The sequence below is a fragment of the Geotrypetes seraphini genome, chromosome 2 (assembly GCF_902459505.1).
Source record: "Geotrypetes seraphini chromosome 2, aGeoSer1.1, whole genome shotgun sequence".
NCBI classification, from domain to species: domain Eukaryota; kingdom Metazoa; phylum Chordata; class Amphibia; order Gymnophiona; family Dermophiidae; genus Geotrypetes; species Geotrypetes seraphini.
The window spans coordinates 154,046,332-154,071,205 of NC_047085.1; the positions used below are offsets into that span (position 1 = coordinate 154,046,332).

General features: G+C 41.4%; 1 protein-coding gene across 3 annotated transcripts in view; it reads left to right on the forward strand.

Annotated features, from left to right (window-relative positions):
• Positions 1 to 4,470: 4,470 nt before the first annotated feature.
• Positions 4,471 to 24,874, forward strand: part of RALBP1 (ralA binding protein 1) — a 112,433-nt gene continuing 92,029 nt past the window's right edge. The window contains exons 1-2 of one of the 3 annotated variants that reach the window (XM_033934061.1): positions 4,471 to 4,615; positions 14,168 to 14,461. In XM_033934061.1, coding sequence (XP_033789952.1) covers positions 14,218 to 14,461 — 244 coding nt within the window. In that variant the 5' untranslated portion in view covers positions 4,471 to 4,615; positions 14,168 to 14,217. Of the gene's footprint in view, positions 4,678 to 4,809; positions 4,926 to 14,167; positions 14,462 to 24,874 lie in introns of those variants that run through there. The other 2 variants (XM_033934060.1, XM_033934062.1) reach the window with 2 other exon arrangements.

Genomic DNA, 24,874 nt, shown 5'->3' on the forward strand with positions numbered 1-24,874 from the left:
GCAGTGAATGGCCATCTCCCTGTCCCCGCGGCAACCTTTTCTTTTTTGTCCCCGTTTCAGCGGGTAACACTCACTGTGTCATTCTCTAGTGTAGGTGATTTTCAGAGCTTTAAATAGCGCTTCTTTAATCCCATTTTAGAGGCCAGTTTAAAGGCTCAATTAGACACCTTTAAAATGGCTGCAACTCTTTTAGCTGTGAGTTATGTTATAAATTATGAACATTTCTTTATCCACACCAGAATGTTAACAGTGACTTAACTTCTACAATTGAGTACCCCAATAATGCCTGCCATTGTAGTTGTCTGACTTCTGTCGCTTATTTTGGAGCCTCTATCATAAGACTAACCTGAAGGTGTTTATTTCCCTAAAGCTAATCAAAATATATAAGTCCAATAAAATGGAATCGCATGGGGGGGGGTCATTTGTTTTTTTTCTATGTATTAGCCTTTATTTCTATGTACAGGCAGTCCCCAGGTTAAGAAGGAGTTCCCTTTTTTAAACCATTCTTGTTGTAACTTGGATCCTATACAGTACACAGTTTATAAAAACATTAAACATAAGAATAGCTTTACTGGGTCATACCAAAGGTCCATCAAGCCCAGTAGCCAATCCAGGCCCCTAGTACCTGGCCAAAACCCAAAAGTAGCAACGTTCCATGCTACAATCCAAGGCAAGCAGTGCCTTCTGCCATGTCTTTCTCAATAACATAGACTTTTTCTCCAGGAAATTGTCCAAACCTTTCTTAAAACCAGCTATGCTATTTGCTCTTACCACAACCTTTGGCAATGTGTTCCAGAGCTTAAATCTTCTCTGAGTGAAAAAAAATATTTCCTCCTATTAGTTTTAAAAGTTTTTCCCTGTAACTTGAGTGTCCCCTAGCCTTTGTAATTTTTAATGGAGTGAAAATCGATCCACTTGTACCTGCTTCTTTGAACCTTTTCGTTTCTGGTGCCTACCTTTGCCGGAGGCACAATTCTATACATGGTGCTGTTGTGTAATTGACATGCAATCGGCAACTTTTAGGGCAGCCACTGACAACGGTGCCAGTTACAGAATCTGGGCTAAAATCTATATGCAGGGAGAACAGCTTCATCTCCAGGGGGGTGTGAGAGATGCTGGGCAGGGCACTTCTGCTCACTCATTTTGTGCTCAGGCCCACCTAAAATTGGGTGTCTGGTTATGCCACTGATTTATCTTTACAATTTCATAAGAGCAATTTTCACAACATGCTTCACATACAAAAGATGAAACATGGTAGTAGAAACTGTTTCCTAGCTCACCATCATAGAATCCACCATGAATTCTACCGTGTGCTTGAAGAACATGTGAGACCATCTGTAAGAAAAGTAAAGCTTTAGCAGAAGTGGACCCTGTAACATGATGACCCAAAACATACCAGTAAATACACCAAGGACTGGCTGAAAACTAAGAAATGGAGAGTCCTGGAGTGGCAGAGTCAAATCCCTGATCTTAATCCCATTGAGATGCTATGGGATGATTTGAAATGGACTGTATATGCAAGAAACCCCTCAAACCTCTCACAGCTGAAAGAATTGTGCATTGAAGAGTGGGCCAAACTTTCCTCGGACCGATGTCAGAGACTGGTAGATGGCTACAAGAAGCGTCGCACTGCAGTTATTTCAGCCAAAGGGGGTAACACTAGCTTTTAGGGTGTCCTAGTTTATTCCTCAGAATACACATTTTTGTGGATATCTTTTGTTTCATGAGTAAATCAAGGAAAATATTTGTTATTTACCTGCAATTATATCACTTTCTTTTCCAGAGATAAATAAAAACCAGCTGTGAACATTTCTTAAGCAAGAACTGAATTTTTCATGGGGTGTCCTAATTTTTTCACATGACTATATTAATTTGTGCTCCAAAAAATGCACTAGGGTTTATTTTTGGGCAATGTCTTATTTTTTTCATGTACAACAATCATCTCTCCTCTACCCCAATTCTTCCTCTTTCCTTTCTCTCTCCCCCCCCATGCGCAGCATCTTTCCTTGCCTATCGCCCATCCCCTTGACATCATCAGTGACACGTCAGGGGGAAGGCCGTGAGGCAGCCCGTTCAGAGCACTGCCGCCACTGCTGTTTTAAAGGCTTCAGAATGGAGGTATGTATGTCAAGGCTCACTGTCGGTCGGTGGGGTTCCGCTGCACAGAGAGATAGAAAGATGCTGCAGAGGGAAGGTCCGGCTCCAGTGGAGAAGGCTGTGAAGCTGCCCATTCAGAGTGCTGCTGCTGTTTTTGGAGGCCCTGGAGTTGCTGCACAAGGGGATGGTTGAGAGGCAAGGAAAGATGTTGCACATGGGGGGAGAGAAAGGAAAGAGGAAGAATTGGGGTGGAGGAGAGGAAAGGAGAGATAATTGGAAAATTGGGCAGCACTAAGTGTCAGGGAGGGTTGGGTGGCTTCGGGAGTCAATCATAACTAGGGCTTATTTTTGGGATAGGGCTTATATTAGGAGCATCTTTAAAAATCATGCTAGGGCTTATTTTCAGGGTAGGTCTTATTTTCAGGGAAACACGGTACTACTACTATTTTATCACTTATACTAGAGTGATGAAAGGCTTAGGCAGTGCTATACATTTTGACATTTAATAGACGGTCCCTTCATTTCTTGGACAGAAAGATATGACATATAGGGTTTGGGATGCAGAACCCAAGATCAGAGCAGCTAGGAGCTGAAAGCAGAATCGGAGGTGGGCTTTTAACTTGGATTTTTGAACACTGCCAGAGACATAGCCCGCTGTAGGGATTCAGGCAGTTTGCTTCAGGCATAGAAGGGACAGAGTCTGGAGTTGGCAGAGGAGGAGAACACAGACAAAATATCTCTCTTCCCTTTCCCCTCCCCATTATCCACATCTTTCTTCTTCCTCTGCTCCCACTTCTCTTTCTCCAGCATGACTCTCTCCCTTCTTCCTGGATAATAATGCCATTATCTAGCTTACTCCCCTCTCTTGGTTTCCCTGCTCTCCGTGCTGCTGCAGCTTATCCTGTTCCTCTCTTCAGATTGTCTGTATCACAAATAGACAGTTTATAAAGTAGTCCTGAGCGGATCAGTCTTTTACTTTCCCCCCCATCTAACCGAGCTTTGGAATAACTTGCCACTCTCGCTAAGAAGCTTAGGTCCCTTCTTATCTTTCAGGAAGGCTCTGAAGACAATCTTGTTCGCCAAACATTTTGGAAATTAATTATTCTACTGTTTCCAAATTAGATTTCTTTTGTTCTGTTCTTTTCAAATACAGTGTTCCCCCCCGCGAATCGTGGACTCGCTCAATCACGGTCGATCTGCTCCAACCGCCTCTTCCTGTAGTAAAGTCAGGCTACACCAATCAGGAGCTGCGTGTCAAAGCAGCTCCTGATTGGTGTAGCCTGACTTTACTACAGGAAGAGGTGGTCAGAACAGACTGGGAGTGATTTTCTTCACCCGCCAGCGCTCCACCTGCCCTCTCCTGCCTCTTGACAGGCAAATTTGGGGGGAGTACTGTATTCAATTCTTAATGTTAACTGAGCTGTGCTCCAAATTGGTTTATGGTGAATTGTGGTTGGCGATGGGAGCTCTCTTAGGGATTTCAAATTCCAGCTTTCTCCCTTCCTCAGGCAGCTCCTGGCCTATCCCAAACGGGGACGTCAATGAGGTCGAAGCTGGCCCAATAAATCAACATTCCCAAGAGTGCTAATAAGCAAACCAGAAGCAAACACTCAGCAGTGTGTTTATTCTGATGACCCTCAATATCTCTCCTCACTTCTCTCTTCTTATACAGCTCCCAGAGAACCCTGTTCCTCAGATAAGCCGCTCTTAGCTTTACCCTTCTCCTCCACTGCCAATTCCAGACTTTGTTCCTTTCATCTAGATGCCCCCTATGCCAGGAATAAATTACCTGAGTTTGTCCGTCAATCCCCTTCCCATGTTTAAAAGCAGACTGAAAACCCACCTTTTTTATATAGCTTTCAATCCTTAACCCTACTCCTCTACCCTCCAACCCAGCCAGCTGATTAACCGTTCCCCCCTTAACTGTATCCATGACATCTTGCTTGTCTGTCTTGCCTGTTTAGATCTGTGGTTTCCAACCCTGTCCTGGACCACCACTAGCCAGTCAGGTTTTCAGGCTAGCCCAAATGAATATGCATGAGAATGATTTGCATATAATGGAGGTGACAGGCAAGTAAATATGCCTCATGCATATTCATTAGGGCTAGCCTGAAAACCTGACTGGCTGGTGGTCCTCCAGGACAGGGTTGGGAACCACTGGTTTAGAATGTAAACTCTTTGGAGCAGGGACTGTTTTCTTGCTCTTTGTGACTGTGCAGCGCTGCGTGCGTCTGGTAGCGCTCTAGAAATAATTAATAGCGGTAGTAACTTCTACCTCAGCCCCGGCCCATCATCTCTCCTCTCGTTCCCTCCCCAGCTAGTATTTCTCTCCAAGCCCCAGATTGACCCTTGAAGTCGACCGCAGCACCACTAAGCAGTTCATCCAGGTTTACCAGCCCTGAACCAGTGCTTCCCTCCCTCCCCTTGACGCAACGTCTTCCGCCCCCCTCTGACGCCACTTCCTGTTTCCGGCGGGGCGGGATGATGCGGTATCGGGGCATCTCCGGGGTCTCGGCAGGTAGTCTGTATTAATTGCCTCCGCCGCCAAGAGCGACAACTGCCTTAGAGACAGCTCTCAAGGTAGGATAGAGGGTTGGAGACTAAGGGCGAGATGCTGGACCGCAGGCAGGGCAGGGGCGTGATGGCTGCATGGGAAAGAAAGTGGGAGAGAGAGGGAGAGATGTCAGCTCGCGGGGGTGGGGTCCTCGGAGCTCAAATGCTGCGAAGAGGGGGTGCTGAGCGTGTGAGAGCAGGGGAATGCGTGTCGCTTGGTGTCTGCAGCGAATCCGGTTGGAAGAATAGAAGATTTTGCGAAAGCCTTTCTTTGAGTAAAGTCCTTAGGTTGTAAATGGGGAATTGCTTTTAGACATTCTGAGAGATAGAGGCAGAGCTTTGCAAAGGCTTGAGATGGGGCATGGTCTTAGGCCTGGTATAAAAGATTCTTAATCCAGGAAGTGGTTGTTAATGGCTTGTTTGGCTTTTTTGCTATCTTTAGGAACCTTCATTATCAATTTGAATCAATTTTTGGAGAAGCTGAAAGTCAGTTGTCCTAATTCCTTTTTTTTTCAAATGGATTTTATATATGCAAATCGAGAACAATCTTGGCAAAGAAAAATGAACTATAATGAATTAAAAAGCATATATAAGAAATAAAGTTTAAGTAGGATTACAGCTGGAACTGCCCCAGCCTAATATACCATATCCCAAATTACTTTCACAAAAAAAATATACATACTGTATTAAGGAATCATGCAATCACTAAATTAATTGTTAGTGCAATGGGTTGAGAACCTGGGGAGCTGGGTTTGATGCCCACTATGTCTCGTTGTGAGCTGTGATGTCTTCTCTGTTCATTCTTCTCACAATTAACTTTACTATTATTTACCCTATGCTTGAAAACTTGCTTATTTGATCTGATTTTCTCTCACTGAATTAAACTCCCCTAGTATGGACTTTTACCTTTTGCCCATTCAGCTATATTGCAAAGCCTTACCCTTGGTTAAGTTCCTATAGCTTGAAAGCGAGCATTGGTTTGACTTATTTTGAAGAAGGCTTCTTGATTTTAATGCCATCTTGTTTCCAGATTACGTTTACTTTCAAAAGTGGCTGAAAAGATTGTCTTCACACGTAGATAGTTCATTGGTGTTGCACTCTCTTAAAGCTACTACTACTACTAATCATGTCTGTGCAATTACAACAATTAGAATTATTGTTTTATATTGAGTAGAGATCCAGAATAACAATTAAAATAAGTAAAATACTGTAAAAGAATCTCAATTTAATTTACCTTTAGCACGTATTTACTAAAAAGATATGACTTCATTACCCTTCTAAAACTTTTATTATAAGTCAAAGAAGTAATATGAACTGTCACATTTTTCCAGGATTAAGCAGCTTGATAGGCAAAAGTTGCAGTATATAGCCTGGCATGTTTCTTTCCTTTCACATCTGGAAACTGGAATGGGGATTTTATCCTTAGATCATATCGATGCTTCCCAACCCCAAAAAACATGATAAAGAGGTCTTATAGTTTGGTGCTTCTCCATAATAAATTTAAAACAACAAAAAAAAACCTAAACCATATTCTGGTGTTTACTGGAAGCTAATGCGATATCATCAGGTATGGTTAAATTCTATCTCCCTTTCTTAGCCCAAAAATCAATCTGATTGCTGTGTTTTGTAATGTTTGCAATCTACAAAGTAATGATTTTGAGCAATCCAAATAAATGATGTTACAAATAGTCTATCAATGCCGAGAATAAAGATTGTACCAACAAGCGAAAGAGATGTTCACCCAAAAATTTCTAATTCTCCAAAATAGACTAAATGACATTTTATCACTAACTCTGGCTTTTACAAAACTGTGGTTGAGGTTTCTACTGTGGGCCAGCAAGGTAAATGCTCCTATGCTTATAGAATTCATGAGCATTGGAGCATTTACCTTGGTGGCCTGCGGTAAAAATCTCTACCGTAGCTTTGTAAAATGAGCCCTAAATTAATATGAGGTGCCAAAGATAGATTTCTATCTACAGTGTATTAACACCTAGAATTTGAATAATGAAATAGTAAAATCAATATTATTTATGGACAATGATTTATATTGATATAACATATTTGGTGGATCGACTATTATAAATTTTGTTTTATCTCTATTTAGTTTCATTTGGAATTCTTCCATCCATTGATCTATTGTACTTATACGGTTAACAATATCGCCCATTGCTTCTTCTATACTAGCTGGAATAAGAAGCAAAACCATGATATCGTCTACATATAAATGTGCAAAAAATTAGCTTTTTACAATGTAAAACCTAATAGATGAATAAATACATTGAAAAGTGTAGGCGACAGCGAGGAACATTGAGGAACCATGTATGTAATATACCAACTATCTGAAACATCAGAATGCATTTTAACTTTATAAGTTCTAGTTAGAAAACCCTTAAACCGGTGCCACCTCCCCATAATTCCAATATGATCTAGCAACTACATTTATATCTTATGATCTAAATAGATTAAAATCACTTGAGAGGTTGAACTGCATAACTAACATACTTTTTCCTTCTGCAGAATATGATTTTATTTTTTTCCAACTTTGTCCCTACAACTGTCTCAGTACTATAACTAATGTAATCTTATCTTTAGGTTTATATACTGGATCATCTCTATATATCTAGAGCTTGATTCGGTTTACAATAAAGTCAGTAAGTACAAATATAGAAGATAATTGGATCTTAAAGCAGAATCAGTATCATTTTAATACAGATTAAAAAGTGCAGTTTTAAATAATTTATAAAAATCTGATGAGGTACAGGATCTGATCTGTATTGGTAACTTATTCCATAATGCAGTAAAAATATATGACTGCAAATGCACAACACAATTTCTATTATGAACACCTTTAACTGGAGGGAATGATAATGTATAAAGATGAATAGATCTACAAGTTCTTCTTAATGATACCAAGGTGTCCAATAGTAAGCTGTGAATAATTTAAAAAATTAGACAAGAACATTTGAACTTCACTCTAGATCAGTGTATCACAAACTGTGTGCCGTGGTACCCTAGTGTGCCTCCTGACATTTCAGATGTGCCGTAAGAAGCCGGGGAGGAGGAGAGGTGCCTGCACCGGCTGACTGCCTACAGGAGGCGCCTCTTGCGGTGAGAGGCACATCCTGTAGGAAGTCAGCCTATCCTCTCTGCCTGTCTTCCCTTCTGGTGCCCCCACTGGTGGCTCAAGGCCCTTCTGTAGGGCCTTCGCACATGTGTGGACATCGACATGATGACATCACGCATACATATGACATCATCACAGACATCTGTGCACTTCCGGATGCCTTAGCTTGACAAAGTTTGCGAGACATTGTTCTAGACCATACTAGAAGCCAGTTTAGTGGTCTTAGTAGTGGAGATACACCTCAAAGTTAGATTTAAAAAAAAAAAAAAAATTAAGCAAGCTGCAGTGTTCTGTATTAACTGTAATCTCTTCAGATTTCCTTTGCTCAAATCTATGTACAGTGGTACCTTGGATTACGAGCATAATCCGTTCCAGAAGCATGCTCGTAATCCAAAATGCTCGTTTATCAAAGCGAGTTTCCCCATAGGAAATAATGGAAACTCGCTTGATACATTCCCACCCCCCTACCGAGGCCAGCAGCGCTGCTCCCCCCGAAGGCCCCGTGATCCGGCACCCGTCGCCATCGGGCACCCCCCCCCCCCGCCGCCACTGGGCACCCCCCTGCCGTGATCGGTCACACCCCCCCGCCGCAACCTGAAGGCCCCCAGAGCCCTCTTCTTACTTTAATATAGCACCGGCATGTCGGCCTCCTCTTCTGTGCTGTCCTTGAGCATGTCCGAGAAGCTCGTGAACTCGCAAGCCTTGAGCATGCGCACATGCTCAAGGCCAGCACAGAAGAGGAGGCCGACATGCCGGTGCTACATTAAAGTAAGAAGAGGGCTCTGGGGGACTTCAGGTTGCGGCGGGGGGGGTGCCCGATCACGGCGGAGGGGTGCCCGATGGTGGCGGGGGGGGGGGGGTGCCCGATCACTGGGGGAGGGTGCCCTCGCAAAACGAGGCGCGCTCAGTTTCCGAGGCGCCGATTTTGCGAATGTTTTGCTCGTCTTGCAAAACACTCGCAAACCGGTGCATTCGTAAACCGAGGTACCACTGTATTTCTATATTTTTTTTATAAATTCCCATATCCTGTATACTTGTTTGGATACATTAATACATTTCAATTAACCCCCCCCAAAAAAACAAACAAACCCCAACTAATATGCTTAGTTATACACCAAACAGATCACTACATTCTGAAAATCTAGCCTTACTGAAGAAGAATGTGAATCCAAGGCTTGCTGAGACTGGTAAAATGACTTTCTGCTGCGCAGGAATTAAAATATGGAACTCCCTTTTGGGCCAAATACGAAACTGTCATGAAAAGGACACGTTTCTTTACCTTTTTTAAATTAATAATTGTCTTCCTTGGCAAAGCTGATGAACTGTTCGCAGCCTTTAACATGGTTTTAGTTTGTAGATATGATTTTTGAGGATTATTTGTATGTCTATGTTATGATGATTTTGTTTTTAAATTATGTATGTAATTCTGTAACCCATTTAGTTTTAAACAGTATAGAAATTTTTTAAATAAATAAATACTTGTATCTGAAATATCTAAATCTATTGAATTAGAATAGTAGATCTTTCTTGTTTCAATTAGTTTATAGTTATAATCAAAGGTGGCTTTTCTTCAGTTAGCTCTAGATTATTAATCTAGATTTTTTTTCCTCCATGTTCTTTCTAACTTCCTACATAGTTACATAAGACTTAGGGCTCCTTTTACTAAGGTGCGCTAGCGTTTTTAGTGCACGCACTGGATTAGCGCGTGTGCACACTAGCCCAAAAATTACCGCCTGCTTAAAAGGAGGTGGTAGCGACTAGCGCATGCGGCAATTTAGTGCGCGTTAGGGCCCTAATGCACCTTTGCAAAAGGAGCCCTTAATAATTCAGATGTAAACCAATTACCATTACTTTTTCTTTCCATGATCTTTTCTTCCTCTTCTTTAATGGAGCCTGCTTATCCCAAAACAGATTTAGCCAACATATTCCAATTTACAAAATCTTACCTTTATCAAGCTGTGCTAGAAGTTTTTAGCGCAGGCTGGCGAGGTAAGTGCTCTGACACTCATGGAAATTTTTAGCGTATTGGAGCATTTACCGCATCGGCTCACGCTAAAAACCTCTAGCGCAGCTTCATAAAAGGGGCCCTGAGTAAGATTGTTTATCTCCTCAATCTTAAATTGACTCCAAAATTGAGAGAGGTCTACTTTTTTTTTTCCAATATTCTTATTGCACTAGAATTAAATTTGACCACTTTGACACCAATTAATTAACAAATGTAACACAAAATGGTTGGACCATAATTGTTCAGTTCACCTTCATATAATGTGTATGAAGCACTGTACACATTACAGTATATGCAGGTACTTTCTCTGTCACCATTGGACTCATGATCTTTTTTTTGCACCTGGGGCTTGCCCAGGGTCAGAAGGAGCTACAGTTTTAGATTAGAAGTCTACACGGGAACGGGGATCCCGCAGGAATCCTCCCCTAACCCACGGGACTCCCACGGGGACCCCCCTCTGGCCCACGGGACTCCCACGGGGACGGAAGGCTTTGGAAGCCGGGTTCGTCCATATAATATAATGGACACGTCAGCCTTAGTAAAAGAGGGGGTTTATAAGTTAATTACCTGAACAGAAAACAAAAAAGGGGTTCCACCAAAGAGATTCCACAAGGAAAACAGCAGCGCAAACACAAAAGAAACTGTGGAATTGATGATGCTGTCAGAAGTAATTGCTGCTTTGTATGAGGACGGGCGGGGATGGAGGTAATTCCTTGCGGGGATGGGTGGGGACGGAGAGGATCCGATGGGGACGGGTGTGGACGGAGAGGATCCTGGCGGGGACGGGCAGAGATGGGTGGGATTTCTGTCCCCGCACAACTCTCTATTTTAGATACTCACACAGCACCATAACAGGACTGACTGACATCTGAACAGCTGTCTGCTTGGGCTGTGCTGCAGACCTAAGCTGGCATAGTCTGGCCATATTTATTTTTACCGTAAGTTAGGAAGAGAGAACCCACTCAAGAAACAATCTCAGGACTCCAGAAAGGCTGAATCAGTTGCTAGATCCCAGTGCTTGAGAATAGAAAACGTAAAGATTTTATTTGAAGGCTGAAAGTTCTTTGACAGCATTTCTGAAAATCCAGTAGTCTTCTGACTTTTGAAGCTGTTCTCAGCCAAAAACAATGACATGAGCAAGAGGGGCTCCACACTCTGGACAAAGCAAGCTCACCTGGGCTGAAGTCAAGTCAGAAACTGGCATGGTAGCCTCTCTTCAGCCTCCAAAACATGGGAAACATAGATGGTTCCAGTTGCCCCCCTAGTTTCAAAATGAATAGTTGTAGGTCCATGAGGATTTTCAATATCTCCTTCCCCAGCATTCCCAACAGTGGGAAGTGCAGAAAAACTGGGCATGAACCTTTTTTTTTACAGAAAGGGTGGTAGATGTGTGGAACAGTCTCCCGGTAGAGGTGGTGGAGACAGAGACTGTGTCTGAATTCAAGAAAGCCTGGGGCATGTGGGATCTCTTAGAGAGAGGAAGAGATAATGGTTACCGCAGATGGGCAGACTGGCTGGGCCATTTGGCCTTTATCTGCCATCATGTTTCTAATTAGAGGAGGGAGGCTGGATCAATCACCAAAGCTAGAAATGCTGGTAAAGCCACTCTGGAGAAGGGAGGCCAAAACTGCTGCTTGAGAGGAATTGAGCCACCAATGAAGAGGGAGGCAGAGGAAGCTGGTCGTGCTGGAGATGCAGTGAAGGGCAGAGGAAAAAAGGCAGATGCTGTGGCTAGAGAGAAGGAATAAATATTAGGGGCCTCTTTTACGAAGCCACGGTAGTGTGGCAAATTGCTACTGTGGCTTTGTGAAAGGGGCCCTAGTTAAGGAAGAAGGGGGAGAGGGAAGATAGAAATAAGGGAGATGTTGGAAAAGGTGAAGGACCGATAAGAGATGGAAGAGTAGAAGGAGAGGGGGGGGGGAAGAAAAGGAGACATGCTGGAGGGCAAGGTCATTAAAATGTTTGTCTAGCTCTGGCAAATGATTTTGAAAACTTTTTTGCCCTTTACATACAACTTTTGGAAACCCTGTTCCAGGGATCCTAATCTGCTTTGCATACAATTTTTTCTTCTGGCTTCTGTCTACAAAATTATACTTTGATTTTCCTCTCCTTTTATTATTGTCTTAAATTTCTGGAAAAAAATTTAAAATTCTATTAAAAAACGAAAATGAAGGTCCGTTCAAATTTGCCTAAATGATGCCGATAACGTGTGTGACTTTATTTTTTTCCTAACTTGCCTGAAGCTGTTAGTGAAAGGGTGGGATATCGAATATAATATGTGTATTAGGTGCCATCAACTTGGGTTTGAGTCCTAGTGATTTGATGAATTATAGATTTCCCCCCCCCAAAAAAAAAAAAATTGTATGAACTGTGGTTGTATTTTATTTATTTAATTCGATTTCTAGCCTGTTGTCTCCAAAGAGTTCAGAAGTTTATGATACAAGTTTTTATCCTAACTTGATACATGCTAGGGGCTAATGATAAGTTTACTGGTTGTCCTTACGATGCAAGGTTTCCAGTACCAGTTATACCTAATTTGACACACAGAAAGTTACAGTATATGATACCAGTTATCTTTATGTGACACATACTGGTTCTGGTACAAATATACATCTCTTTGTAGTCTTTATTGGTCAAGGGTAGGGGTTTAGGTGAAGAGGTATGTTTTTATTGCTTTTCAAGGGATCTGATCTGCAGGAGCTGTCGATTCCAATGACTCAGTATAAAGTGGGAGTAGAACCATTGCTTTGCGGTTTGCAGTTGAAGGGCACGAGGAAGGAATGATCAAATAATTTTGTGGCATATAGTTAGGGCTTCAGATTTTAGCTTTTAGCTGTTTAAACACTGATAACCCTCCCACCCAAAGCAAAAAAAAGTGAAGTAGCTGTTCTTTGGATAAATACTGGAAGAGCTTTGCTTCCCCTGGTGCTCTTTCACCCACCTCCTACCCTCCTTGAATCTTCCATTTCGCTTATCTGTCTTTTCTGCACTGATTGTCAATTTATTATTTGTGTGAGTCGTGTGGCGCAATGGTTAGAGCTACACCTTCATCCCCCTAAAAATGTAGGTTCAAACCCCAAGCTGCTCCCTGTGACCCTGGTCAAGTCACTTATCCTTCACTGAACCGGGTACATTGACTAGATTGTGAGCCCACCGGCTTTAAATGTGATTATATAACTATAAAAAGGCGGAATACAATTCCCAATCTCTTCCCCTCCCCCCCTTGTAATTTACTATATATGAACAGTTTCTTTTATTGTTTGTTACCCGCATTGAACTGCAAAGTATTGCGGGATAGAAATAAAATTTAATGTTTTATGTTATCCTATCTGTACAGCATCCCTAATTGTATATCCACTGGAATAGCCCAATCCTCCTTGCCGTATCCCATTCCCTAAACTATGCTACACCATTCTTCTTGTAACTCTTCTGGAAATGTTCTTCTTCTTGTAACTCTTCTGGAAAAGTCCGGAAGTCTCTTTGTAATCATCCTGGAAATGTCCAGATGTCTCTTTTGTAATCCGCCCAGAACTGCAAGGTTGAGGCGGAATAGAAATCAGTAATGTAATGTAATGAAGATTCTTCAGCTGCACAAATGTTTGTATTTTTCACAGCACAGGTGCTACTCCTCGCTGTTTTTTTCTATTGGAATTTCACACTTCTTTTTTTGTGCTCTCAAATAATGCCTAATTAGCTAGAAAATAAACACATTTATAGTTTATGAACACCTAGCTACAATATTCTGTAACAGTTATACGGAGCTCTGCAGAGTCACATTTTGATGGTGATTGGTATTTTTCCCATTGCGTTGACTTTCCATTTCTGTTACCTGTTTCAAATATTTGTGTGTAAAGGATATTCTCCCGTTTCTCTTTCTTGGCAGAACACTTTTGTTCAGATTGTACTGCTCTGATGCAGAGTTGGCATTTCCCCATATACCTTGTGTGATTTTGATAAGATATTGAATTCTTACTAGAACAGAGCTTATGCTTTTCTACTGAAATGGCAACGCTTGTCTGATAAGTTGTTGGTTTTTTTTCCAAAGCTGGTTTTGCTTTGAATGGATGTGTGCCTTGTTCAATTTCCTTCGTTCCTATCAGGTTTCATATGCTGTTCAGTGAGAAAGCTCATGTTTTCAGAAAGCATGAGGGGAGGAGGTGGCATCTAGGAAAGTACTTTCTTGGTCCTTGTGTGGGTGTAATGAGTGCTGATTCACTGATGAATTCTTCACGCTATTGGAGTAAAGTTTGTTACAAAGTGCTGGAAAATGTGTTTCATTGGCATCTGGCTTAATAAATTTTCTTAGTTAAGTGAGAGGAAGCAAGCAGCTAGCTTGTTCCCTGAATTCATTAAATCTCTTCAAAGACTGCCTTCTCTTTCTCTTGCAGGTATAATGGACAGGTAACAAAGGACAGCCTGACTTTAGTAGGGAGTCAGGATGACAGAGTGCTTTTTGCCTCCCACCAGCAGCCCTGGTGAACATCGTAGGGTGGAACACAGTGGATCGCTTGCTCGCACCCCAAGTTCGGAAGAAATCAGCCCTACAAAATTCCCTGGGTTGTATCGGACTGGTGAGCCTTCTCCTCCCCATGATATCCTACATGAACCTCCAGATATAGTATCTGATGATGAGAAAGAACATGGAAAGAAAAAAGGAAAATTCAAGAAGAAGGAAAAGAAAAGTAAGTAGGCCTTCCTGCACTCTGTATTTGGCTCAGTTTTGTCCATTTGTTTCTGAGGAAAAATACTCTGTACTTTAATCATACATTTTTCATCAGCACTACTAAATACTTCTGTCAAATGGAACAGCAAGAATACCTTGGCAGGAAGAGACCTCCTCTGAGCCTGTACATTCCCTCCTCAGTGACTTCTATATGCCAGTTACAGCCTGTTGCATTTCTTTTATCAGACCTTCCTCTGAGGCCCAAAGTGCACCAAACTCCTTTGTCTGTTTCTAAGGGATGCCCATAGGCCTTGCTGTTCTGCTCTCAACTCTGTTGCCCTGCTATGAACCAACTTGCGTGTTTTTGGTTGCATGGTGATGATGCATTTTGCCTAGTTAATTAATTCTTTTCCGTAAGTTTGAAATATTAAGGTAACATTTACTCAGGGGTCTTGTAAAGTTTTGTTAATGAGCAAAATCCCTAATAAATCGGGCTATAAGTGAACACTTTTTCTCTTATTCAAACTGGTAGTAGTTGTTCTTGTGGTTTACCTCATCATGCATGATCTACTCTACTACTGCTATTTATTTCCATAGCTCTAAATGCAGCGCTGTACACAGAATCATAAGAGACACTCCCTACTCAACAGAAACTACAATCTATCAAGACAAACAGGACAAATGAGGGATTAGGGATTTTCTATTTTGGGAATGATTAAAACAAATGTGGGTATTGAACAGGTGAATACAGGGTTAAGAGTTAAAAGCAGCCTAAAAAGGGTGGGCTTTAGCCTATATTTGAATAGGACCAGAAATGGAATATAACTTACCAACAAGGGAAGTCTCTTCCAGGCACATAGTACAGATAAGAGTGAGTTAGCAGATGACTGGAGTTTCTGGAGCGAGATATAGGGAGAGATACAAGTTAGCAAGAGATATTTGAACTGTATACGAAAACGGATCGGAAACCAATAAAGTGGTTATTTGGGTGTAGTGCCACTGGTGGAAGATAAGTCGGGCAGCATAATTTTGAACAGATTGAAGGAGAGCAAGATAATAATAATAACTTTATTCTTCTATACCGCCATAGTCGAAAGACTTCTAGGCGGTTTACATTCGAAGAAGGCTGGACAATCAGCGAATTACTGGAAGCAATAAGTGAGGGTTACATAAAAAATAGGTAGAGGACAGCAGATGGTTTAGTGGGAGACCTTTGAGAAGAAAGTTGTAGTAATCTAAGCATGAGGAATGAGTGTAGATAAGGGTTATGGTAAAGTACTCGGAAAGGAAAGGATGAATTTTGGTGATATAGAGAAAGAGTGACAGGTTTTAGCAATCTGTTAGATATTTGCAGGCAGAAAGGAGTCAAAGATGACCCCAAGTTTACATGCTGATGAGATGGGGAGGGTGAGAGTACTAACTGCTGAAATAGATAAGGGAACAAGGACGTACGCTGATAGGACTAGTCTCAGTTAGGGCACTGGTCTTTGACCAGAGGGCCGCCATGAGAGCGGACTGCTGGGCATGATGGACCACTGGTCTGACCCAGCAGCAGCAGCAATTCTTATGTTCTTAGATGTTCAGTCTTGGCCATGTTTAGCTTCAGGTGGCAGTGAAACATCCGGGCAGCAATGTCAGACAAGTAGGCTGAGACTTGGGCCTGGAGTTCTGCTGAAATTTCTGGTGTGGTGAAGTAGATCTGGGAGTCATCAGGATAGAGATGATAACTGAAAACTATGGGAGGAGATCATAGCACCAAGGGAACAAGTTTATAGAGGGAAGAAAGAGGTCCCAAGGTGGCCCTGAGATACATTGACTGATAATAGGATAGCAATGGAGGAGGATGGGAGAGGTAAGAAGCAAATCAAGACAGAGCAGAGACCTGAAATCTAAGTGAGGACAGTATCAAGAAGAACGTAGTGAGTGAGAGTGTCAAAAGCAGTAGATAGGTCAAGAAGGATGAAGATTAAGTAAAGACCCCAGGATCTGGCCAAGAACAGGTCACAGGAAATTTGGCAAGAGTTGTTTCCTTTGAAGGAGAAAGCTAGATTAGAGAGGTTCAAGAATAGCTTAAGATAAAAGAAAATTGAGACAGCAACAGTGAACAGCATGTTCAATTACATTGGATAGGAAAGGGAAGAGGAAGATAGGATGATATTTGGAATTCATCCTATATTCTTGAATATAAACCAAGATTTTTGGGCCAAAAAATAGTCCCGAAATGGAGGTCTTGTTTTTATTTGACATTCCTTCCAGTAATATACCTCTGCTGCTGCCAGCCCCCTCCCCCCCCCCCCCCCCCGCCACTGAACAGGCAGCATTTGTTGTCTTCTTGCCCCCCACTGAACAGACAGTACCCTCTTCCCAACCCCAGGCCTCACCTTGCTTCCCTGGTGGTCTAGCAGTGTGTTGGGGCAAGAGAAATCTCCATTCACTCCGGCCCATACTCTCTCCTTGGTAAAAATAGCTCCTGAGACTTCCAGCAGCAGTCTCGCAAGGCTTGCAGAGAGTAGCACCATAACACCACCTCTATGGCCATTCGAGCAAGGTGTATGGCAGAAAATGTAACCTCTGTGATAAAGAGCAGTAATTGAAGCAAAATCTTCAGGAAAAAAATCACGTCTCGGAGCAAGAAGTTGGAGAGTATGAGAGAAAAAGATGTCATGAATGTAGATAATCTTGTTGAAGACAGAGCAGATATTCTATTTCACAGTACACTTGAGGAAGGAGAGGAATAGAAATAAGATTGGAGATGTTGCGGCATGACCTGCTCAGGCAGGATGAGAGCTCATTTGAAGGGTTGGGATTGGGATTGATATCTCCTGAAGGCCTGGTTCCTCCCTGAAGGCCTGGTCCCCCCCCTGAAAGCTTGCCCCCCCCCCAAAGGCCTGCATGTTCCCTCCTGGCCTCCCACTCTTACCTTAATAATAATAATAATAATTTTATTCTTATATACCGCCAAAGCCGTAGTAGTTCGAGGCGGTTTACAAGAAAGAAGGGCTGGACAATCAGCGAATAGGTACAATCAGCGAATATAGATACAATTTATATAGGTAAGCAGGATACAGGTACAATATATATAGGTGAGCAGGATACAGAGGAAGGCATCGGGGATCTTGGGAAACAAGAGGTCGGGCATAAGAGGTCTTAGGATACAAATCGGTTAAACAGGTTTGTTTTTAATAATTTTCTGAAATTTAGGTAGGATGAGGAGCGTGAGATAATATTGCCCAGCCAATCATTTAGATGACCTGCTTGGAAGGCAAGTGTTCTCTTCAGGTATCTTTTGTAACGGCAGGCCTTTAGTGTTGGATGGTTAAACGGGTGAACTCTGCGTGTGGGTCTGGATGAACAATCTACTTAAATCAAGTTGCAGGACTAGTGCACTTATGCCCTGGCTAAACAGTTCTATGGAGGGAATCTAGCAGAGAAGCAATAACAGTTTCAGTGCTGTATCCGGAGCGAAAACCTGACTGGTTATCATTTAGAATGCTGAATTTATCCAGATAGGTTACTAGATCCTGGTTGACCAGACCTTCCATCAACTTTGCAAAAAAGGGAATGTTCGCAATGGGTCTATAATTTGATGTCAGGTTGATGGAATCTTTGGGATTTTTTACAATCAGAGTGATTAGGATCTAGGCTAGGTCCTCAGGAAAAGTGCCTGACTGTAAAAGGGAAGAAAGCCAAGTGTGTAACTTGGCTTTGAAGGTGACCGGGGCAACTTTCATTACATTTGGTGGGCAACAGTCTAGTTTGCAGTGGGAATTAGCGTATTTTGAGTAAAACTTGCAGAATTGTTGCCAGGTAGGGATGGTAAAATTGTTCCAGAACAGATCAGCCCTAGGTTCGTCTTTGAGCTGAGCAACTGGGTAGTTCAGATGGCTGGTTGTGATGACCGGTAGGGTGGATCTCAGATTGGAGATTTTGCTGTTGAAAAACTCGGCCAGGGCATTGGCTGGTGGTGGGGAGTCTACGGTAGGACGGGTTAAGGTCTGAATGTCGTAAAGGTTGTTGACTATTTTGAAAAGATTTTTGATGTCGGGGTTTGGGAAGCTGCTTTTTATTGCGTAAAAGTTAGAGCGTTTGGTAGTTATAAGTTTTTTGTATTCCTTTAATTTTGTTCTCCAATTGGCTCTCTCTTTACTATCACCAGATTTCAGCCAATGTCTTTCAAGTTTTCATAATTTCACTGATCCTAGTTCGGCATCAAATCAGCCATCCAAATTTTTGTTTCTCATTTTCCTGTGCTGTAGTGACCTTTGCAGGCTACCGTCGTCCTCAGCACCACGTTCACTCTACTGCGATTCCGCCTGCTTCTGATGTTAGTGGCAGGATCATGGCAGAGCCAACGTAGTGCTGAGGATGACGGCAGCCTCCAAAGATCATTTCAGCACTGCGATCCTCTCTGTAGGCTGCCGATTATCTTAAGGTAAGAGCGGGGAGGCCAGATGGGAAGCCGGAGGATGCTGCAAAGGGCCAAGGCAGCACTTCCCAACTGACCCTCCCCCCTCTGCTCCCTAAAGCAGCAGCAGCAGCAAGCCATCAAGAGGCAGTGCTGCCGCTCCTGCTTTAGGGGGAGAGGGGGAGGGGAGGAGGGAGGATTGGTAACTGAATCGGTGAGTTCGACTTTTTTTTAAAAAACCAAATCAATTTGAATAGATTTACCTATTTCGAATCGGTGAATCGATTCAAATCAGAAATCAGGCAGCAGCCCCTACCTGCCTCTCCCTAGGCACCATCTTCTCTGTTCCTTTCCCCTTCATTGATACCATATATTCTCTCCTTTCCCTGTCCCTCTATGAGCAGCATCTTCTCCCTTCCCCTCTTCGCCTTGGGCTCCATTTCTTTCATCTCCTCCCTTCCTTTCCCCTCCTTGCCATGGGTACCATCTCCTTCTTTCCCCTCCTTGCCATGGGTACCATAGCTTCCCTTCTCTTCCCCCCCCCAGTGGTGTAGTAAGGAGGGGTCTGCTTTTAAACAAGGTAAGGAAAGGGGCTTGGTGGACAAACTCGAGTAATTTATTCCAAGCATAGGGGGGGCACCTAGATGAAAGGAACGAAGTCTGGAATTGGCAATGAAGGAGAAGGGTACAGCTAAGAGTGGTTTATCTGAGGAATGGAGTTCTTTGGGAGGTATATAAGGAGAGAGGAAAGATATTGAGGGGCAGCAGAATGAACACACTTGTAGGTCAGCAATAGGAGCTTGAACTATATGCTTTGGCGGATAGGAAGCCAGTGAAGTGACTTGAGGAGAGAGCATAGCGAGGTTGGTAGAAGATGAGTCATGCAGCAGAGTTTTGCACAGATTGCAAGTGAAATAGGAAGCACTTAGATATGTATAATCATATTAGTCTCCACCATATGATCTGGAACGCCATATCAAGAAATTAAATTTTGCATTAATTTTGGCCACGAGGGCCATTTAATTCATAGTACACAAAGAGGAAGCAAAACACAAAAACAGTCAATAAAAATAAGATTATAATATCAGGGGGTCAGGGTGGTGTCAAAGATGGACGTGTGTGCAGAGCTCTCTCCCTGCTAGGGGTTTGCCGAGGCGGTGCGGCTCCCCTTGGTGTTTTTTTTTTTTTTATAGGTATGGGGAAGCAGAAAGGGGGTTCCTGACCTGTTATGTATGTTATATCTGTTTTTAAAGGAGATATTACTTAAAAATAAACAAGTAAAAGATATAAAAAACAATTTTAAATGGACACTGGAGAGGAACCCAGAAAAGCAGTAATACTTACCCTGACTGAGTGATCCTCCACGTGTGCCGCTGACAGCTGCTGATGAGGCTCACCTCTGAAGAGGCTCACCATATCTGTTATAGAAGTGAATGGGAGAACCAGGTTTATGCTGTCAGTAGCGCACATGGAGGATCACTCAGTCAAGGTAAATATTACTGGGTTTTTTTGGTTCCTCTCCACAGTGTTCTTTTAATGAAGGTTTATTATTAGATATGTACATCTTCTATATTAGTGATTGCAAATTTAGGACCTGCTCGGCCTTTTTATTTGCTCATCAGCTAGCGTTCGTGTTTGTGCGGCCCCAGACAATTTTTTTCGAGGGAATACTGGTGTGGACAGTTGGCCCTATTGTCTGCTGGGAGCAGACGTAAGCAGCAAGAATCTTAAAATCTACACATTCTGCACTACATACAAATCCGACTTAAAAATCAGCTTTAACTCGTTCTTAACCCGGGGACTGCCTATACAACATTTGTAACCTGCTTAGAACTCCACTAAGTGAGGATTTGGCAGGATATAAGTCCAAACATAACATAACGTATAAATAGCCATATTAAATTAAAGGTAAGAAATCTCCTCCCAGTAAATGTGTGTCTCATATACAGGTTGCTCATGCTTGTTCTAACTTTATATCTGAAGTCAAGCCTTGGTTAGGGAGTTCATCTACATGGCTCTTTAGCATTGCTTGTCACCTAAGAATGTAATTTTTGTTTAGCTATTAAAAGTGTTCATTGATTACAGTAATGTGTTGAATCACACAACTGACCTGCTTTCCCTTTGTGAGTCATTCTCTGCTAGGTTTCTCTAATTAAAAGCTTTGCAAAATGATTTCCTGCATGCATCTGGACCTACAGTTCTTCAATGTTCTGCTAACAGTATCACTTTGCTAAGAAGCTCTGGAAAAAATCCTCTGTTCCAGTAGAAAAGAGCATGATGTGATCCATGAAGGGTGGTTTGTGATACTAAAATCCTAGCATGAGAAAATATTTTGCTCTGTATTCTGATGTTGTTTTTTCCTCTCAATAAATAGTTTGGTTTGGTTTATTTATAATCCGCCTTTTACAAGGTAAAGTATATCAACACATTCATAAATATGCACACCAATGACATTACAATCATTTTACAAAAAATTAAAACAATACCAAATTATACGACAAACTGACATAAGAACATTAATCTCTCCAGAAAATCTTCATATCCCAAACAGATCAGCTCAATGAACATGCCTTAAAACAATCACAGCAGTGTCAATAAAGTCATACTGTATATATCATACAATAGAACAAATGGCGTTTTAACAATTTTTTGATGGCCTGCAAACTCATTTGTTGCTTAATGAAAGATGGAAGCTTATTCCATTCTTCTGGACCACTATATGAAAAAACCTTTTCTCGCACCGTCTGCAAACTTAATTCCTTTCTAGATGCTATAGCCAAGTTCTGCTGTGTTGCCGAGTGAAGCTTTAACATCCTAACATAGGGTGATATGCAATCCATCAAATATTGTGGGGCAGACCCTTGCATACTTGAGTAAACCAGCAACAATAATTCTAAACTCATAATGATTCTAAACTCAATTTTCAGCCAATGGAGCTTACAGTAATCTTACATGTATAGAAGGCCAAATCCTTAATTGGTTAACCTCTTTCCTATCAGATCGTACTGCTAGAGTTAAATTCAGTGATGCTTATTCTGCAAATTTCACCTTATCATATGGAGTGCCACAAGGGTCTATATTATCGCCCCTTTTATTTAACATTTTTTTATCCCCTCTTATTACTATTGCACAGTCACTGGGTTTTACAGCCTTCTCTTATGCAGACGACATTCAACTTATGCACCCCCTTAACCCAGAAAATGCAGAAGAAATAAAAATCATCAATGACAAACTAGAACTAATAAAAAACTGGTTAAACAATAATAAACTATCCCTGAATACTCAAAAAACAAAAATAATGCTTTTTACTTGGAAAGGAAACATAACTTCAAAAACACCATTTATATTAGATAACGCTCCTATTGAATCCGTATCCCAAATGAAAATACTAGGAGTAATTATAGATGTGGATTTCTCATTTCATAGCCATATTAGCGAAACAGTTAAATCCTGTTTTTTCAGACTACGGCTTCTGCGTTCAATTTCCACCTTTTTAGACTCTAAATCAATCAATATTCTAGTTCATTCTCTAATTATCTCAAAATTAGACTACTGTAATTCCCTTTTTATCAATATAACCCAGAAAGAAAAGAGACGGCTTCAAATTATCCAAAACACTGCAATTAAATTAATTCATAAAGCAAAAAAATACGATCATGTTACCCCTTTATTTATCAAATCACACTGGCTCCCCATTTCTCACCGAATCACTTTCAAAACCATATTTTTGGTTTATAAAACTTTAAGATTTAACGAACCCCAATTTATATCAAAAATGATTGTCCCATACAACCCTTCTCGCTCTTTAAGATCATCTTCGTCAAATCTGCTCTCAGTCCCATCGTTAAGAATAATCGGCACTAGACGAAATGATATGTTCTCAGTGGTGGCTCCTTCATTGTGGAATTCCCTTCCAAATTTTATTAAAAACGAAAAAGATCTTATCACTTTTTAAAAATTTCTAAAAACTTATTTATTTCAAGACGCATTTGATTTATGATATGACAAATTCTAGATTTTTTATATCCTTTAAATAATCAACAATATTTTCTTCTCAGCTCACCCCATTTATACCTAATGTATTTTCCATTTTATGTAAATTTTAACAAACAATGTAATTGTAACTTTCCCCCCCTTCCTACTCATTCATGTTTGTCCAAATTGTTTTGTCAATTGTCTAACGTATATAAACTATATGTATTACCACAATCTGTTGGTTTTTAAATTGTACATCGCTTAGATATTGTTATAAGCGATACATCAAATGTAAATAAACTTGAAACTTGAAACTTCATTTCTTTGAAGCCGGAACACTCGCCAAATGGAATTTTGTGCTACCTGTAAAGATACAACAAATTCAGAAAGATACTACAAATAATGTAAAATAACAAATTATTATTAAAAGGAGAGCAGGACTTTCAAAGCAGAATTTTAAAACTAACAACAATATTTGGACAGGTTAGTGAATGGCTTCTCTCTCCCCTTTTGTAAACTATTTAGCTATTTTTAAACAAATGCTTCAAAATGCCTGCCTGGAAATAGTGCCAAGACTAGACCATAAAAACAAAATGAATGGGACACCACAGCCAAAATTGCTGGATTGTTGTTTTGGGGTTTTTTTTTATTGTGCTCTCCAGAGTTGGAGATATGAATAAAAACCCACTATGTACAGTTAAGTTTCTCAAAATGTTTTACAGAAATTATTTAATTAGTTCTTTATTGTATCTCTGTGACTGGTAATGATTTGTTTTGATGTACAGTAGGTCACGGCCCTGATGAGAAAAATTGGCTTTTTTGGTTTAGTTTTGCTAGTGGGGTTTTTATTTAACATGGGAAATTTTTTAGGGTTGCAAGTTAATCGCAGTTAACTGCGATTTACCCCCTCCTTTACAAAGCCACACTAACGTTTTTAGCGCCAGCTGTGGTGGTAACAGTTCAGACATTCATAGGAATTCTAAGAGCATTGGAGCTGTTACTGTGACGGCCGGCGCTAAAAACGCTAGCGCAGCTTTGTAAGGAAGGGGGTTACCGTAATGCATTAATCATGATTTAGAAAATGAATCATGCTGCATCTCTTCTATTTTTTTCCACTCCCAATCCTTGTCCTTAGTGAGATTCATCTTCTTTCCTCCAACCCGCAATTCAACATCACCACCCCTCTCTCTGTACCAGTCTACCTTATAGGTGATCTTCGGTCAGTTCCTGGCAGTGTTGGCACATATACTGCCTGAGGCCTTTTCCGAATCTTTTCCTCCGACTTGTCCTGCCTGCGCAGAAATAGGAAGTGATGTTAGAAGAGGTGTGATGGGCAGAGGGAAAGCTCTGAAGCAAGCTGCAGGCAGAATATATGCAATGATGTCGCTGCTGGGGACCAATAGAAGATCACCTTTGAGATAGACCGACTTGGGAGGGCAGGGCAAGGCAGATGCTGAGCCCCGGGTGGGAGGAGGGAAATGAGCTGCAGAACTGGAGGGGCCAAAGGTGAATGTCATGGTCAAGTTGATAAGCTCCAGCAGCTATGAGAAGAGCTTGGTGTTGCTCACCACCTAATTTTTCTCACTGCTCATGGGAGTAGAGGAGAGGAAGGCTAGATGCTGGACAATGGGGAGGGAAGAAAGAGATAATGGACCCCAGTAAAGAAAAAGATAATGGACCTGGGGAAGAGGAGAGGGAAAGAAGGAAGTGAAAGGGAAAAATGTTGGATCTGGGGGTGGGAGGAAGGGAAATTATCAGCCTTTTAAGGAAGGGGATGGCATTTGATATCTCACCTTTCTGTGGTTACTATCGGAGTGGTTTACAGATTATATACAGGTACTTATTTTGTATCTGGGGACAATGGAAGGTTAAGGGATTTGCCTAGAGTCTGCAGTGTGAAATAAATACCTTTAATTGTGTGATTAATCACAATTAAAATTTTTAAGCAGTAGTTTTCTGTATTATGATTTGTTGTGGTTTTACTTGCTTCAACAGTTTGATTGTAAATTTCTAGATCATTGGCAATGGTGTAAAGTAGGTTATCAAGTTTTT